The 19764-nt window shown below is 35.3% G+C and overlaps 1 protein-coding gene across 1 annotated transcript in view; it reads left to right on the forward strand.

The window, feature by feature from the left end:
• Positions 1-19764, forward strand: part of PIK3C2G (phosphatidylinositol-4-phosphate 3-kinase, catalytic subunit type 2 gamma) — a 576625-nt gene that overhangs the window by 79188 nt on the left and 477673 nt on the right. The window contains exons 9-11 of the mRNA XM_006888484.1: positions 4021-4147; positions 8982-9174; positions 10029-10151. Coding sequence (XP_006888546.1) covers positions 4021-4147; positions 8982-9174; positions 10029-10151 — 443 coding nt within the window. The remainder of the gene's footprint in view (positions 1-4020; positions 4148-8981; positions 9175-10028; positions 10152-19764) is intronic.

The following is a 19764-nucleotide window of genomic DNA, read 5'->3' on the forward strand; positions in this document are numbered from 1 at the left end:
CATATTTAACTCAACAGCACCTAACAGCAACACCACCACCACTATCTCACATGCACACATCTGAAACACTTTTTGAAAGCAAAAAAAGTACTTTGCACACTATGCTGAGTGAACTAACTCAGTTCCAAAAGAACAAATATTGTATAAAACCGTTATTGTAGAATGAGTATGAGGAGCCAAGGGCGGGATGAAGGGGTGAGGATGTGTGGTGTTAATCATAGAGCAAGATAATAGTATAAAATATACAATTCGATGGGTTTTAGGAGTGAAGGAAATGGGAAAGATCCATTATGAAAACAATGTATTCAAACTTTGTAAATAAACCAGAATTTAAAAAAAAGTATTTTGTTATAACGCCTTACGCTGATTTAAGTGATTATTCTGTATGCAAGTAAGTAAGATATTCTATTCTACCCTTTTGGACCAAGATTAAAATAGAAAATAAAGTAAGTTAAGAAATCGATAAAAAAAAAAAAAGACGTACTTGATACAATTTGATGGTTTGTGGGAGTGAAGGAAATGGGAAAGATCCATTGTGAAACCAATGTATTCAAACTTTGTAAATACCAGAATTTTTAAAAAAAAATTGCTACAACACCTTACACTGATAGTGATTATTCTGTATACAAGTAAATATCACATTCTACTCTACCTTTTCGGACCAAGATTAGAATAGAAAATAAAGAAAGTTAAGAAATCTATTTAAAAAAGTACTTGAACATACAACTATTCCAAAACAAAAGCAGAATGCTACTATCTACCTAACTACTTTTAAAAATTGAGATTTTAATGAAAGTTTATAGAGAACTTGGATTTCCTTTCATTCATTGTTGCACATTTTCCACCCTGTTGCTCCCTGCCTCCTGCCCAGTTCACTTTTCTCTTTGGAAAAAAACAAATTCTTTCATTGTTATACAGTACACCTCCCCCAGTCCACTTTACTATGCAGCTCTTATTCTGTACTCTTGTCATGCCAATAATATCTAATCATGTATTCCTTTTTTACAGTTCTCTCCCTTGTCTGTTTCAATGCCATATACATTATTTATCCCCTATTTTCTTAGTCCCTCCCCCCAACTCCCATATCAGTTCTGTTCTGTAAGAGTGGCATTATGCAGTCTTTGTCCTTTTGTAACTGAGATATTTCACTCAACTTAATGTCCTCCATGGTCACCCATTTTGTATATTTCATGAGTTCTTTGTTTTTCAGTGCTGAATAATATTCCATTGTGTGAATATAGCACAGCCTCTCTATTCATTTGTTTGTTGATGGGCACTTGAGTTGTTTCCAACTCTTTGCTATTTATGAACAAAGCAGCAATAAATGTGGGTGTGCATATATCTACTTCGGTGGCAGTTATTGTTTCTTTAGGGTTATATTCCTAGTAGTGGAATTGCTGGGTCAAATGGAATTTCTATTTCCAACTCTATGAGAAAGGGTCATATTGTCTTCCATAGTGGTTGCACCATTTTACACAGCTATCAGCAGTGAATAACGGTTCCAGTTTCTCCACAACCTTGTCAGCATTTGTTTGCTGCTTTGTTGAATTTTGTTATTGTTACTCGGGTGAGATAATAGCTCATAGTTATTTTGAATTTCTCTTAGAGCTGGGGATTTTGAATATTTCTTCATGTGCTTGTTTTCCATCTGAATATCTTCTTTGGTGAAATGTGTTCATATCCTGTGCCCATCTTGCAATTAGGCTTTACCATGTTATGGTGCTTGAGTATTCTATAAATTCTAAATATAAATCCCTTATCAGACATGTCATTACCAAATATTTTTACCCAGTTTGTGTCTTCCCTTTTTACCTTGTTGGAGAAGTTTTAGGATGTGCATAGGGATTTGATTCTTAGAAGGTCCCATTCATCTGTTTTATTCTCTTCTGGCTGTAGGTTTTCCAGGATGCTTGGATGTTGTGGATTAGGCTTCTAGGGTTCTCCCAAGCTTTTCTCTAATGAAGTTTGTAGTCCTTGGTTTTAGTCCTAAGTCCTTGCTCCATTTTGAGTTTGTTTTTGTTTATGATGTGAGGTGTGAGTCTTGTTTGAGTTTTCTGCAGATAGTTTTCCAATTTTGCCAATACTATTTGTTAAAAAAGCTGTTGTTTCCCCACTTAACTGATTTCATCCCCTATTAAAAATCAGTTGATGGGATGATTTCTTGGTTCTCAATTCTATTCCATTGATCTATGTGTCTGTCATTGTACCAGTACCAAGCTGTCTTGATCACCATGGCAGTGTAGTAAGATTTGAAATCAGGGAGTGAAATGCCTCCTACCTTGTATCTCTTTTTAAGGAATACTTTCCTTACTGGGGCCTCTTTCCATTCCATATTAAATTTGAGATTTCCTTTTCCATCTTGTTGAAGAATGGAATTCGTATTTGTATTGGGATTGCACTGAAGGTGTAAATTGTCTTTGGTAGTATTGTTATTTTCACAATATTAAATCTTCCTGTCTATGAACAAGGGATAGTCTTTCATTTCTCCAGGTCTCTTTTTGTTTCTTCTAGTAATGGTTTTTAATTTTTTTTAAATAGATCCTTTGTGTTTCTAGTAAGATTAAATCCCAAGTATTTAAACTTATGATTCACTATAGTTATGGGTATTTTTCTTGGCTCCAGTTCTGTATTCTCTTTGTCACTGTATAGAAATTCCATTAATTTTTGTATGTTGATCATGTATCCTGCCACTTTGCTGAATTGGTCAACTATGTCAAGTTGTTTTCCTGCTGAGTTTTTTTGTCTTTCAAGTATACTATCATATCATCTGCATACTTACTGACTTACTTTTGGCAGTTTGGATACCTCTTATTTCGTTCCCTTGTCTTATTGCTACCGCTAAAACTTCTAATACAATATTGAATAAGAGAGGTGATAATGAGCACCCTTTTCGAGTTCCTGTTCTCAAAGGGAATGCCTTTAATCTCTCTCCATTGAGAACACTATTGGCTCTCAGGTTTGTGTGTGTGTGTATATATATAAAATTTTTTTTTTTACTATCTGGAGTAAATTCCTTTCTCTTCCTATATGTTGTGTGTTTTAATCAGGAAAGGGTGTTGGATTTTGTCAAAGGACTTTTCTGCATCAATAGATTGGATAATGTGGTTCTTGTTCTTTGTTTTGTTAATTTGATGAGTTACACTGACTGTTTTTATGTTGAACCATGCTTGCATACCTGTTATGAATCCCACTTGGTCATGGTGAATTATTCTTTTTATGCATCGTTTGAGTCTATTTGCCAGGATTTTATTTAGAATTTTTGCATTTATGTTCATGAGAGATATTGGCTTATAGTTTTCTATTTTGGTGGTTTCTTTACCTGACTTTTGTATCAAGGATATGTTTGTTTCATAGAATAAGTCTGGGAGAATTCCATCTTTTTCTATTTTCTGAAATAATTTATGTAAATAGTATTTAGCTAACTACTTTTAATATAATAAAATAAGAAAAGTAAATCTTTTTCCTGAAGTCACAGATTTAAAACTAAAATCCAAATCTACTTGAAGCGGTGGTCTAATACAGCAGCTAAGAGGATTCACTTCTGGAATATTAGTATTATAAATATCCTCTCTAAGAGGGTCTGAATCTACCAAAAAAAGCAGACTGCAGGATGAATTTGCTTTTAGAAAAGAAGGTGGATGGTGATAGCCTCCAGGAGCCTCATTGTTTCTGTGTAATAAGATAGACATGGCTTTGAATTTCAAGTGCAATTTTTTTAACGTTATTTTCATTTTATTTGATGATGTATTATTCTCAAGCCATAAGTTTTTGTTTCTTTACTTTCTTCTGGGAGATCTTTTTCTTCTGGGCAGCCTCCTCTTCTGATTTAGAAAGAATCTGTTCCTTTTCAGTAAGGATCACCTCAATGTGGCAGGGGGAGCTCCTATAGGGGTTAATCCGACCATGAGCTCTGTATGTGCGGCAGTGCATCTTGAGAGCTTTGTTCACCTGGATATGCTCAATGACCAGAGAATCAACATCTAAACCCTTAAGTTTAGCATTACTTTCGGCATTTTTAAGGCTATGCAGCAAAAACGTGGCATTCTTTTTGGGCCACCGACCCTGTGTCCAACCCCACTGTTTGGCCTGGGCCCACCTGCAAACTCCTTCATTTTATCGTCAGAAGGGCACACACTGCTTTTGCAAAGTGACATCTTTCAGATACTTGGTGGCTTTACGGATATGCACACTTTTGATGGCCTGGGCAGTTTCTTGGGCGTTCTTAAAATGGACCTGGAGATTTGAGCCTCTTGATTTGCATGATTTTGTGGGATTTTTCCGGATCAAGGGAGTAGGGAACCATTATGGGAGATTACCTGCTGCTGCTCACAGGAGAAGTTCAAGTGCAATTTTTTAACACTGTAGTATTAGACAAGGAAATTCTTCCTATCTCATGTCATTTAATATGTTTTTAAAAGAATTAAAAAAAAAACAAACCACAAATGAGCCCACTTATTATCTTTGAATTGGAACCTATGATTAGCTGACCCTCCATTGGTTTTCTGAGGCTGTATTTCTTAGTAAGAAGATTGCTTATTTTTCTCCTGAGAAGCAACTGGTAAACTCACATAATCAAAGATGTACAAGTCCCTTTAGACCATGCTGCTAAAACTCTCTTATCACAAACATTTCTGATAGCATTTAATGTGTAGAGTATGGTCAGTGTTAGCATCTGTGGATGGTATGAACACTTTGAGTATCCTGAGGGAAAATTTCTGAGTACCAGATATTGAACTAATATCCCAGGATTCAGTGCTGGCAAAGCTACAAAAAGGGCAACTCCTGACTTTCATTATCAGTTTTAATTATTTCAGAACCAAATTAAGTACAGACATATTTTTTTGTGCTAGTTTTTATCCTTCAATAGATGATTTATTTAATTACATTTGAAGAATTTCTCATCTTTCATATTCTGAAATTGTATGTAAAAGTGGAGGAAAAAATTATTCTGGTATAAAAATCCCTGTACCAGACATTCATAAATCTCCAGGACACTGACAGAAAGGATCAGGAGGGATACTCCCTATCATGGATTGAATTGTGACTCCTAGCATACACCTCCCCGCCCAAAGTGCGTCAAATTCACTATGCCATGACTCTCAGTGATTTGGCAGTTTGTAATGGTGGAATTATTCCCATCATCTGATCACCCTGATCTCTTGTGAAGGTATTAAAGCAGATAAAACATCCATAATCAGATTACAGCCCTGGTTAGATAGAAGAGTCTAAGGCTGGGATGCAACTACCCCCAAATAATTATTTCACAGCCTCCAGGGATGACATCTGAGTTGCTTTTTATTGATAGTTGAGTAAACATTTACAAAGCAAATTAGTTTTCCTCAGTCATTCATACATATTTTCCTTTATACCACTAACAACCATACTCATAATATGTGATTATCCTCTCCTTTCCATTCATCTATTTTATTAAAAGTCTATTACCTATTTATTAGTATGCACTTCCCTATTCTTCTTTTCCTTGTCCTGACAATCAAACAAGGACAATTCTATGTGTATGTAAACTTCTCATTCAGGTTTTTATATTTGTAAAACACTATGTAGCTTATACCAATTTAGAGGACATTATATGGAAATAAGGCAATCATTAAAAGGACAAATACTCATGACCTTTTATCTCACAGCAGCAAATCAAGCAGAGAGAGAGAAAGAGAGAGGACCCTACTTCCAATAAGAAGAAGAAAATGGTTTGGGGGCCCAGGTGACATATACACACAGATAAAGACTTCCTTTAAGAGACATTATGCTGAGTAACAATATATGAGTTGATCAACTGGAGGGATGAGCAAATGGAATTTAACTTTTCTTCCTATAATTTCGGAATGAAGTTCCTTCCTCCAAATTGCTTTCTGTTGGTATTTGCAACCCCACAAACCAGAGCAGGAATGTTTCCTGAGACCAATATTTTATGCTAAATCATCACAGATTGTTACTGTTGTTATTTCCCTTTGAGTCTCCTACAACTGACTGATAGTGACCCTATGTATAGCAGCTCTGAAGCCTTCCTTGTCCGGTGCCAGTCTCACTGATTATGACACACTTACTCCTAATGCCCCAGTTACTGTGTCAATTCATCTCATGTAGGGTCCTTCTCTCCCATGCTGTCCCTACACCCTTCAAGAATGGTATCCTTTTCTAAGAATTGGTCCCTCTTGGCCATATGCCCCAACTATGTGAGTTGGAGCTCCAAAATCCTACCCTCCAAGGAGAAACTTGGTTTTACCCTCTCTAAGACAGAATTATTTGTTTTCTTGGCAGTCCATGGTATGTTCAAGACTTTTCTCCAACACTACAACTCGAAAGCATCAATTCTTCTTTTGTCATCATTAGTCAATGTCCAGATCTCTGATGCATAGCAAGTACTTGTGAAACCATGGCTTGGATCAAGGACACCTTAGTCTCTTGACTGACATCATGAGATCTTACAAAATATATATTGTCATCTTTATTTCTTGATCCTGTATGTCCATTTTAATAGTAAAAGAAACTGTAATAAAGAATATGTTGTTATATTGACCTCTAATCCCAGAGTCTTGAGCCCTTAATACAGTGCTGATGATATTTTTATTCAAAATATAGTCTTCATCTAGTATTCTAGAAGTGAAGCATAATGCATAATCACATCTCTCTGTATATTCCCAAACAAGAAAAATATAGCCAAGAATTATATTCCTGAAGAAAATAAGTGTAAGCTTGAGTAATTATTCAGATAATTAATGCCCTCTCCATATGTTCTGAGGCTTGAATTAGCAAGATCTTTAACTTTTTTTATGATTAATCTTTAAAAAATTATGCATTTTTAGAAATCATTTTACATTGATTTGCATACAAAATTCGCATACATTGTATTTTGTTCATTTACACTGTATTTTACACATTCTTTCATTCACATTGCTTTTCATATAATCATTCCCATATACCATGTTTTATAAAATTAATCACCATTATTCAATACCCACTATCAGCCTGTCTTTTCAGGTCCCCACTAGATCTATCCTAATTCCTTTTCTCCCTTCCTCTGCCAGCCAAACTCTTTGACTTGGTCATTTGTCCCCATCTCCACCCTCAGTGACCCTGCTCACCTAATCTTCTCCCTCTGGCTTTTATATGCATCTTAATAGTTGCCTTTCTATTTTAAAAATAATGATCTTATGCAGTATTTATCCTTATGAAACTGATTTAGTTCACTCAACATGATGCTTTCTTATTTCTCCCATATTATATAGCATTTTACAAAATCATTGATCCTGAGTGCTGTATAATATTCCATTGTGTACCATAATTCCTCAAACTTGTTGTTGTTGTTAATGGATATTTGGACTGTTTTCATGTTCTTGCTATAGTGAATAATTCTGCTATGAACATTGGTGCACAAGTCCCCTTTTGCTTCTCAGTTCTATTTTCCTCGGAGTACATTCCTGGAAGTGGAATAGCTGGGTCACGTGGGATGTATATGTTCAGCTTTTTGAGGAAATGTCAAACTACCTTCCAGAGTGGTTGTACCATTTTACAGTTCCACAAACAGTGTATGAAAGTTCTCCAATCTCTCCACACATAGAGGAGTATGCATTTTTAAATATAAATATTAGGAATTATTAACAAGTAACATGTGCTTATTTCTTTAGACTTTAGACTACAAGTAGCACAATTTGGATGCAAGAAAGCAAGATGATTCTATAAATTTTAATTCCCAGTCTCATGTTGTTCATGAGATTCTCCTTCCCTTGGCCTTCACAGTTTGATGGGGCCTCCTTTAAGATTTTTGTTTTTCTTGCCTTGCTCTTCTGTTTCATTAATTTCTACTGCTGACTTCTCAGAGAATTTAATTAGAGCTCTTCCCAGGTTGCTTGCCGTCTTAGGTTATTTCAGCCAAGGGCACACATTGAGAAATGCTACAAATAAAGTAAAATTTGGTAATTTTATAAGTTAGGTATAATTTCATAAACAACTATGTTGATAATAGCATGTGTTGGGGGTCACAGTGAAAACATTTTAATTACAGACAGATCTACTCAGTGCTTCAGCTTTCCACTTTCCAAAGTAGCATTATGCCTGCACAATGGAACACAGAACACTATTAAAGTATACTATTTTCTTTTCAAAACAGCTGTAGAAACAACTTTTGAAGGATGCATATATAGTTCAGAAACCACAGTTGCTGCATGACTTGAGTCAGCACTTGTTGACATCAAATCACAGGCAGCTGGATTTAACAACGTAGTTTGTTTCTAATGATGTGCTTACTTATTCTCTCACCATTCACTTAGGGGCCAGAGGAAAATTAGTAGCCCTAATACTTAGTCATTTTTCTTCATTTTCCAACTTTGTGGCAAGCAATTTGTATGATTTATCGATAAATATCTTTTAGATACCTAATGAGAAAGCTCAAGAACACCAGTAATATAGAAGAGCGTCGGTAAACATCACTGCCATTTCATTTCATTTCAAACCTGCTTCTGATTCAAGTCATATATGATATAATTGTTTTAGCACAGTGTGCATAATTAGTGTTCAGCTGATGGTAAATAACATAGCATAAGCATATTTATTAAATTAACTCTTCAGATGGAATAATTTGAAGTACTTCTCATGATAGAGAAAGTATGCACTGTCTAAGAACTAAATATAAACAATAATAAATAGAAACAAAAAGTATTAAAATGGACATTTGAGCTGCAAGTAAAATTAGGAGTTGAAAAATAATCTAATTTGTGACTAGAAGGCCATGCTTATAAAATCAACACAACTGCAGGTATGCACGTATGATACTACAAACAGCTAAGCAAGTCTTATACCAAGGGACAGACGACCAATTGCTAACTGACAGGTGACAGTTGGTGGAGGGTCTTTTTAATTTAATATGATTTAAATGTTATTATAAACAACTTGAAAGCCATACTTGATGGCTTATGATAAATATATCCCTTCACAAATTTCTTGATATCTATATTTTTCCCCCTTAGGCTTGATTGAGAAAGTGACTGAACTGTCCGCCTCTATCTACCATCTAATAGATATCTATTGTAGCAGCTTTTATACAGATTTTCAGCCTGTAAATGCACCTAGAAGCACATCCTCCGTGAATCTTGGACTGGATTCTCATTTTAGCTTCACAGTGTATGCAGCTCATAACATTCCAGAGACCTGGTTGCACAGGTGAGTGTGGAGAGCATAATTAATAGAAGTCCTCGAGAGCACTAATTAGAATATAACCTGTCTTATTCTTGGTTGTAGGATTAAATATATTACAAAATTTTAAAAACTAGTCTGAGTAAATTTTTGTTATTCTTAAAATCCTTTTATATTTACATTTCCAATGCTTTTGCTGTTTTTGAGTGCCATTGAATCAACTATGACTCATGACAACCCTATAAACTATCAAGTCATACAAATATGACTTAAATCTATTCAGTAGTACCTACCAGAAAGTAGCTGAAATGTCAGAAGGAAAGGTGGCAGGTTAGAGAAAGAGACAGAAAGATCTTCAACCAGATGAACTGACATATGCCTCTGAAGCAGATAGCTATAGAAAGGCTTCAGTCATTTGTTCATAGGGTAGCTATGAGTTGTGCTCAACTCAGCAATCAACAGTGATTATCTAAACAATGAGCTCCAGAAATCAGAGACACAGGAAGAGGAGAATAGGGCAAAGTTCAGATCTGTTGTCCATAGGGCCACAATGAATAGTAAATGGCCTGTTGACACTAATAACAACATAATTATTCTTCTTATTAAAGATTCTTATTAAAATTCATATTCTTATTCAATTTCGAATTATCAAGTAAACAGATGTTATTTGAAACTGGTTCCACTGCTTAGTTTCATGTTATAGATTTATTCTGAAAGGTTAATCTTGACTCATTTCACACATATATAAAGTAATTTTTAAATCACACTTTCTGTAAGCAAGTTGTGTAAATCTCCTGACTTTGAAGCATTAAAAAAATGTAACTCATACAAAAAAACTGGGGTATTTTTTAGATTGTTGATTCACTGTTATTTCTTTTTAGCTACAAAACATTTTCATTTTCCTGTTGCCTTACATATGCTGGAAAAAAGCTTTGCCAAGTGAAAAACTACAGAAGTATTCCAGTCAAAAAATTATTTTTCTTCTTGGTCAACTGGAATGAAACGTAAGTTTAATCTTGACTCTGCTTAGATCATTTATCTAGGAAAGGTTAGCTATGTTTGTTTTGCTTTCCATTTTTTTCTTAACAAAGGATAAGTTTGTTTTTTTTTAAATGTAAATTAATCTGTTTCACTGATGTGGTAAATCGGTGAATGCTAATAGATAACTGAATATTCAATTCAGTTGCTAAAAAAACTCGACAAGTAACTAATCCACATTATTGAACTGAGAGATGTACGATGGAAAATATGAGAGGAGTTATTAATCATTCTCAGGCTGCAGATTTAAGGCATGTTCTACGTGGCGTTAAGGATGGAAAAATACTCCAAATTTAAAAGGAGAGAAAAATGACACATGCATATCATAGATATGAATTTCCAATTTCACAGACAAACCACAGGTCAGATCTATTTTCAAAAGAGAAAAATTCTCTTTTGTTTTGGTTTGGTGTTTATAGTTGTTATGTCTTTTGTTTGTTTGACTTGCACCCCCTTTTTTTCTGAGATACCTACAAATTAACTCATAAGCACTCCTAAAGATATTTAATCTGTTTAAGCAGCAGAAATTTAGACTACTAAAGAGGATGAAGATGGTATAAGATACAAGAGTGTTAAGGTCTATTATTCATACTTGACACAAAGACACCTTAACAACAGAGCTGACTGCACCCAGACAAGTGATCTGGATAGAAAACCACACACCCTAATGGGGCACATTTATATAGATAGAGGCTAACCAGGATGTTATCAGAGGTGGTTAGTTCTCTGTTGACTGCTGTGTAAGATGTTCCTTATACTAAAGAGGAGGTTTGGGTCCTAATAAAATGTGTCAGGCATGTTTGTTAGAATCTGGGAGGTGAGCCAGAAGCTATTGTGCACCTGTGATCCAGGCAGAAACCTTGCTAAAGAACTAAAGTGCAGCCTTTTTTGAGGCCTTGCTAAGGGTCTTAAACCTCAATTACGTAATTTGAAAATAATCACCTATTTATTGTAGAAACATCTGCCTAATTTGGGCTGGCTGACTCCTACTTTTTAAAGAGATTTATTAAATCAAAAGTTCTCTACTAACAGTGTTTATCTCTTGCATTCTCACTTTCTCTCTTCATTCAGAGTTTCAGGAGGCTTAGAAGCCTAGCCTTGGACTTTTCATGAGAACTACAACTTCTGCTTCTGTCCTTGTAACATTATAGACTTCATATATGAAGTCTCCCTGGTGTATGAAAGCACTTCAGTCACCATCTATAAATATATTTTATATTTAATCATAGTAGTGCTCCCCAGAATATCCTTGAACTATCACAATAATTTTTACTTTCTCATTAAAGTTCATTATTTAAAAACAAATAGATCTTTAATGGTCTTATTCAATTTAGAATTCACTGAGAGTTAATAGGCTTCCTACTTCAAGTATATAAAAATTCCCTGACTACTCTGGCAGCTATTTCAGAGATCATGGCTTCCTTCTAAGATAATTTAATTCCCAGCATTCTGTTTTTCCATCAATAAACATGTGCCAATATTTCAATGAATTTGAAAACTGCGTAACATAACCCACTACCACGGTTTCCAAGGACAGATATCTTCTCTATTAGATTTCTGAGACTACGAATCTTTATGGGAACAGCCCACTTTATCTTTCCTCCTGGGAGCTGCTGCTGGATTTGAAGCTCTTTCTCACATATTTTGGGCATGTGGCCATGAGGGATCAGTCTTTGGAGAAGAATATGTTGCTTGGAAGGGATGAGAGGCACAGAAGGTTCTGGATGAGATAGATTGACATAATAACTGGGGTAAAGAGGATAAGTGTGTCAGAGATGCTGAGTTTGGTTTAGGATAGAGCAGGATTAAGAGCTATTGCGCATAGGGCCATTCTGAGTCGTAGTTGAATCGATGGCACATAATAGCAACCATGACAGTGACTCCCTCAGAATATTATTACATAGTTTGATCATTAAAATTGTGTGCTTTCTATAATTATAAAGTATTTCTTGTTTTCCCAAAAGGATATTAATTTTCGACTTACAGGTATCTATTGTCTTTTAGATAATTCCAGAGAAAAAGATATTTACTCTCAAGCACATTTCAAAAATACTATCCTAAATAGGCTGAAAATAAATGTTTAGATGTCAACTATAACAGATAAGAATTATGCTCTATCCTGCATCATACTCAAGATCTCTGCCATGCTCAAGCCATTGTCAATGTCATTGTGTCAATCTCATTGAGAGTCTGCTCATCCTCTATCTTTCCTAGCTTGTCTTTGTTCCAAGGATGGAACCTTCTGACTTAATGTCCTGAATTTGTGAAACAGAATTTCACCATCCTTTCCTCTATAGAACACCCTGTTTGCATTTCTTCCAAGACAGATTTGTTTGCTCTTTGGCAATCCATAGGATATTCAGTACACTTCATCAGCATTACAATCAAAGGCACCAATTCTTTAGTCTTCCTTTTTCGTTGTACAAATTTCAGATGCATAAGAAACAATTGAATATGGCGTGTACCTCAGTTTTTAAACTGATATCCTTGCTATTACTTTCGAAAGGGCCTTCACCACAGATTTCTCCAAAGCAACATGTTATTTGATTTCTCACCTGCTCTTACCAAAGCTGTAGATTGTGGACTCAAGTAAAATTTTATCATTAACAACTTCAGCCTTTTCTACATTTATCATAATGTTGCTTAATGGCCCAATGATGAAAGTTTTTTATTTCCTTGATGTAAGATGTAGTCCATATTGAAGACTAAAGTCTTTGATCCTCTGCAGAAAGTGCTTCAAGTCCTCTCCAGTTTGTGCAAACAAGATTGTTTCATCTCCATAATGCGAGTTCTTGATGAGTCTTCCTCCAGTCCTGATGTCATGCTAGTATAGCTGAAAAAATACATTTTCACTGGCATATAATTTTTTTCCTCAAATATTAATCTATTTGTATCATGCCTATGAGTTTATTAGTTACTAATAGTAGTTACTCCAACATAAAATTATTTTTTATTTTATTTCAGGTTGCTGTTTTTTTTTTAAAAACAACAACAACCTTGTTTTCCTAGGTAGTTTCAGCATCTTTAAAATCTTCTATAAAGCATTTTCCCATTATGCAATTATTGATTATATTTTATCCTTTCTAGTGAATTTAAGAAGTGAATTATGTCATTAAAAAGAAATAATTTAAATTTGATAATTGAAATTAAAGTTTTATCACTTAATATATTCTTAATTTTGTAGTAAACAGTCAATACTCGTTATCATGAGTTTACAAGAAATCTGTTGCTAAAGTATTGTCATCAAAAGTTTATGGATCAGAAAATTGATGTATTTAAACCTAAATTAATTAATTCTTATGACCAGTAAATGACAGAAACAATGTTCAAACCAATTCTATAAGGCTCCAAAACTGAGGTTCTTATTGTAACTTCTATTCAATCCTTACAACATATAAAATCTTGGGTAGTTACTGACATTTGATTAGTTAGTCACATTACTAAATTTAATGTTTGCTTCTCAGTATTCAATGTTGATAGATGGAGAAGAGATTGAGGGTGTTAGCAATTATAGCTTACTCTGATGTACAATCAACACGCTTAATACCAGCAGTCAGGAGATCAAAAGACGAATTGCATTGGGAAAATCTGCTGTCATGGGTCTCTCCAGAGTGCGGAAGAGAAACAATGTCAGTCTAGAGACAAAGATGCACCTAATCCAGGCGGTGGTTTTCTCAATTACTTGTTATGCTGCACAGAATTAGACAATGAATAAGGATGACAGAAGAAAAATAGATGCCTTTGAGTTATGGTGCTGGAGAAAATTCTTGAACATACCATGAACTGTTAAGAAAACAAATCGGTCTGTATTGAAAAGGGTAAAACCAAGTCTTTCCTTGGAGCCTAGGATTTTGAAGTTCCACCTCACATACTTTGGGCACGTTGCCAGGAGAGATCAGTCCTGGGAAAAGGATATCATGCTCAGAAGGGTGGAGGGGCAGTGCAGCAAAGTAAGACTTCAGATGAGATAGATTGATAAAGTATCTGGGAAGTGGGTGTTTGTGTGTCAGAATTAGTGAGACTGGCTCAGGAGAGGGAAGGGTTCAGAGCTGCTGTACATATGGTCACTATAGGTCACAGGTGACTCAATGGCACATAATGACAACAACATACTATATTGATTGTTTTTTATCTAAACCTCATGTTCAGAGTCAACAAGAACTTGAGGAGGACACTGCCATCTCACATATTCATGGTTCGAATCCACCAGATGCTCCACTGGAGGAGGATGGGCAATTTCATCCTGTACCAGTCAGATCCAATTTGACTGTACACAAGAATAAAAAAATAAAAATCATATAATTAAAAAAATTAAAGGTAGAACTTGAGGAGGGCTTTTGTATTTAAAAGTTGGTTGTTATTATATTTTTGACAAATATTCTAAGTGATACAGCACTCTTCGGTCAATACACTGTACTGAGGTAGCCAGGGGTTGCTTTGATGCCAAACCTTATACCATTGAGGTGTCAAATGCCATAATGATTACTCATGGTAGACAGTGCTTGGTGGAGCTCCCAGTTTAAGACATGTTTGGAAGCAGGAGTGACATCTACTTCCTAAACAGTATGCCTCTGGAAACTCTGTGAACTTTGCTAAATGGCGATGGTTGTGGAAGGACTTCATATCTTTTGTTCATGGGGTCACTATGAGTTGTGGTTGACTTCATGGCAATCAGCAACAATTGTTGTTAGGTACTGTTGAGCTGATTAGTCACTTCATGAACAATAGATTAGAACTTTGCCCTATCCGGCACCACCTTCATGATCTCCAACAAGTTCAAGTCCATTGCTACAGTACCTGACATGAACCATGTAATATATATATATATGTATATATATGTATATATATGTATTTATATCTATATATGTATATATGTGTATATATATGTATATATGTGTATATGTGTGTGTGTGTATGTATATATATATATGTAACTGTATAACAAACACATGGTTAAAACGTAAAGACTGTGGTAATTGCCTGGCTAAAAAAACAAAAAAAGCTGTACAATTCCACTTTGCAAATTATCTCTTAAATTATTTATTTTTCCCTTTTTATCTGAAAGTTTATTATTTTTTATCATTCATGTCTTTTTTTTTATTAATTATAATGAAAGTTTACAGAGACTTAGGGTTTCCAGTCATTCGTTGTTGTACTTTTCTCCCTGCCCACTCCCTCCAACTTCACTCTTCTTCTTGAAAAGTAAAAGAAAAACTCTTTCATTGTTATGCAGTCCCTCCCCCCGAGTCTGCTCCACTGTGCAGCCTTCATTCTGCACTCCTGTCATGACAGTAATACCAAATCATATATCCCTTTTAATGAGTTATCTCCCTCATATTTTTTAATTGTAAGTTCATATTACCTTTGAAATTTCATATTTATTTTAAAATGGATAAATAACATTTATAAGTATGCATTTTTGTTCTAAATCTTATCATTACTAATTGAAAGAATAGAGATTGATAGACATTATCCACCAAAACTTTATTTTTGCAATGAAAACGTCATCAATGAATGAAGTTGTCCATGAAAAATCCAACCTTAAAGCAGAAAACGTCCATTTTTAGATTATGTGAAGAACACAATGCAGTAACAGTTTCCATTCCAATCACAGAAATATTAAAACAGAATAGAAAGTCAGTAATAGGCAAAAGAGAGAACATTACAGAGATTATTGCATCTGGGGGATAATCAACATTTTATAGTCAGTTCTAGAGCTTTCTTTATGATTAAAAATATGTTCCTATTATTGACTTAATACTGTAACTATGAAAAGATATTGATGAAAAATAGATTGCTAAATATATAGCAATTCAATATTTTCAGTAGCTTTAACTTTTATAAGAAAGTTAAGTACTCTAACTTTAAATAAGAAAGGTGATATTAAATATTTAAAAATGTAATAATAATTGCTTTAACAGGATAGAGCAGAGTTTAGGGCTGTTGTACATAGGGTCGCTATGAGTCGCAAGCGACTCGACGGCACATAACAACAGCAACAATAATAACTGAACAATATAATTAATATTATAAAATATTTCTTACAGTCATAAAAAAAATCAGCTGCAACAGAATATTGACAGGGAACTTCTAGAAGTTCAAGCTGGATTTAGAAGAGGCATAACATTAAGAATATTACCGTTGATAGATCAGCTGAAGATGATCTTGGTAGAAAGCAGAGAATATCAGAAGAATGTTTATCTGTGTCTTTTTTTATTATATGAAGATATTTGACTGTATGGATCACAACATACTATGACTAACATTAATATCAATGGTTGTATAGTGAACAGGACTTGGGGGGAGGGATTGTATAAAAATGAAAGAATTTTTCTTTTACTTTTCCAAGAGAAGAATGAGCTGGGGGGGAGAAGTGGGGAGGGAGAAAAGTGCAACAATGAATGAATGGAAATCTAAAGTCTCTTGAAACTTTCATTAAAATTAATAATTTTTAAAAAACCCCAAAAAACAAACAAACAAAAAACGAATGTGCATCCTAGAACACTTAATTATGCCCATATGAAATCTACACCTAGATCAAGAAGATATAGTCTGAATAGAACAAGGGACATTCCATGGTTTAAAACAGGAAAAGGTGTGTGTTGAGGGTATATTCTTTCTCCCTATCTACTCAATCTATATGCTGAGCAAATATTTTGTGCATCTGGGCTCTATGAAGAAGAATGTAGCATCAAGATCAGAAGAAGACTCATCAACAACTTGTGATATCAAGATAAATCAACTTTGCTTGCTGAGAGTGAGGGGGGCCTGAAGTACTTTGTTGCAGGAAATAAGAGACTACTCCCTTCAATATGAATTGCACCATAACATCAAGAACACAAAGATCTTTACCATTGGGTTTCCTGACTGCTGGTATCCAGGGTATTGGTTGTGGATCTGAGCAAGACAAAATTATTATGTTTCAATCATTTCTCCATCTATCACAATACTGTGGTGTTGGAGAAGAGCACTGAATATCCCATTGACTGCCAAAAGAAAAAACAGGTATATCTTGGAAAAGGTGCAGCTGGAGTGTTTCCTGGAGGCAAGGATGATAAAGCTTCATCTCTCATACTTTGGATATGTTACTAGGAGATGCTATTCTTTGGAAAATAATATCATGTTTGGATGGGTCAGTGAGAGAGAAGATCCTCAAACAAGTGCACTGACACAATAACTACAGCAATGGCTCTAGTGTGTCAATAAAATTGAGGACAGCACAGGATAGGACAGGATTAAAATCTGTTATTCATAGGGTTGTTATGAGTCATATTAATCTTGACAGCACCTAACGATAACAACATGTTATGTAATATTAGTTCTGTTTTACAGACAAGAAAAATTGAGACTTAAAAAGGTAAAGAAAAAATCCTTTGAGATGAAATATCTTATCAGTTGTTGTTATGTGCCGTCGAGTCACTTGCAACTCATAGCAACAAGAGCCCTAAAACCTGCTCTATCCTGAGCCGACCTCACAACACCTACTCCCATAATCACTGAATCGACCAATCTCATCGAGGGTCTTCCTTTCTTCCACTGTGTCTCCACTCTCCCAAACATGATGTCCCTCTCCAAAGAATGGTCCCTCCTTGCAACATGCCCAAAGTATGTCAGACGAAGCTTCAGAATCCTTGCCTCCAAGGAGCAGCCCGGCTTCACCCTCTCCAGGACAAACCTGTTTGTTCTCTTAGTAGTTCGTGGTATATTCAACACTCTTCTCCAGCACCAGAGCTCAAAGGCATCAATTCTCTATCATCCTTAATCACTGTCCAGCTTTCTGATGCATAGCACGCAATTGCGAAGACTATGACCCGGATCAGGTGCACCTTAGTCTCCAGCTTGAAATAGTTACTCTTCAGTACTCTGGAGAGATCCCTGGCAGCTGACTTTCCCAAAGCAATTCATCTCCTGATTTCCTGGGTGCTGGTACTAAGAGTGTTGACTGTGGAGCCAAGCAAACTATATTGATTTCTTCACCATCCATAATGATGCTGCCGACTGGCCTAGTGGTTAAAATGTCTGTTTTCTTGATGCTGAGCTTCAAATCATGTTGAAGGCTGTAGTTCTTGACCTTCTGCAGCAAGCACCTCAGGTCCTCCTCAGTTTCATCAAGCAGTAGTAGAGTTAATATTTAAATACATATATGTCCAAATTAAAAGCTGCTATTTATGTTTTTCATACACAGCTTATGTATTTATTGACTTATTTGTTGTTTTATATCATGAAGTCAATTTCAACTTGCAAGGGGCATATAGGAGAGAGTACAAGTGTCCTATTATTTTCTAGGCTATAATCTTTACAAAGTTCTAATGGAGTAATAAGTGCTGGGCTACTATAAAAGGTTAGTGGTTGGAAGCCACCAGCTGTTCTCTGGGAGAAAGGTAAGGGAGTCTGTCTCTAGTAAGATCTATAGTCTCAGAAGCACTATGAGGAAGTTCTGCTCTGTTTTATTGGGCTATAAGTTGCAATTCTCTAATAAGAGTGAGTTTGGTGAGAATCTTTATGGGAACAGATTGCTAATTTTTTTCCTCCCAAGAAGCAACTGGTGGATTCAAAATACCAGTCTTTCATTTAACTGCCAAATGCTTAATTTAGCACCTCCAGGACTCCTTATGGAAAAATGATAGTTATTATTAATAAAATCGTTTTATGCCTTCTCCTATCTCACTTGCAAGGAGTTTTGCTGCCAACCCAAAGGTGCTTGGTTCGAATCTACCAGCTGCTACACAAGTGAAAGATGGGCAATTACCTCTCATACCTCTGAAAACCCACTGTAGTGTCAGCTATGGGTTGGTTCTGACCTGATAACACATAACAGCAACAATAACTGATGATATAGTCCCTACTGAGTTTTACTGTTAACCCAAAGACTCCGTATATCAGATGGTTTTAATTCACCAAGAAAGATGAGCAGTTTTCTCTTATCATTCACAGCCTTGGAAACTTGATAGAGAGACTTGTTATGTGTTGAGGCCCACTCACTGATTTTGAATTTGAGTTTTGAGTTTATACTCTAAATCATACATGTTATAATTCTTCAATTGCTTCTTTATTCTGTATCTCAGATAGTTGAAGGCACGCATATTTCATAATCTCTGGAACTAGAAGTTACCCTCAGGCCTTATTTGTCCTGTTCCATGCACCATTTGATCAAGTATGAGTTACCCATTTCACTTTTAAAAAGACACTTTTGTGTCTTTCCTCTTCATAGTCACTGTGTTTTCATGTGGGCATGAACTTCTTAAACCCTAGAGAACACTGTGTTGAGAAGCAGAATGCTCACTTTCTCAAAATCACTTATTAACATTAGTATAAATCAACTTCTCTTTACTACCAAGTCTGAGTGCTATGCAGATAACTTTTTAGAAAAGTCATCAATTTGTTATTTGAGACTCTCAATATGGGGATTTTTACCAGATTAGAGAGCTAGCTCCTAGTATGAGTTGTTGCTGTTGTTGTTAAGTGCCATTGAGTTGTAGACAACTCATTCCCACCCTGTAAAAGAAAGTATTATATTTTAGGGCATTATGTTTATCGTAGGAGTACTCAATGAGGGTTGCAGAGTGGATTATATTTGGG

This window comes from Elephantulus edwardii, unplaced genomic scaffold (genome assembly GCF_000299155.1).
Source record: "Elephantulus edwardii isolate Elephantulus edwardi_28Jun2011 unplaced genomic scaffold, EleEdw1.0 scaffold00067, whole genome shotgun sequence".
Taxonomy (NCBI): domain Eukaryota; kingdom Metazoa; phylum Chordata; class Mammalia; order Macroscelidea; family Macroscelididae; genus Elephantulus; species Elephantulus edwardii.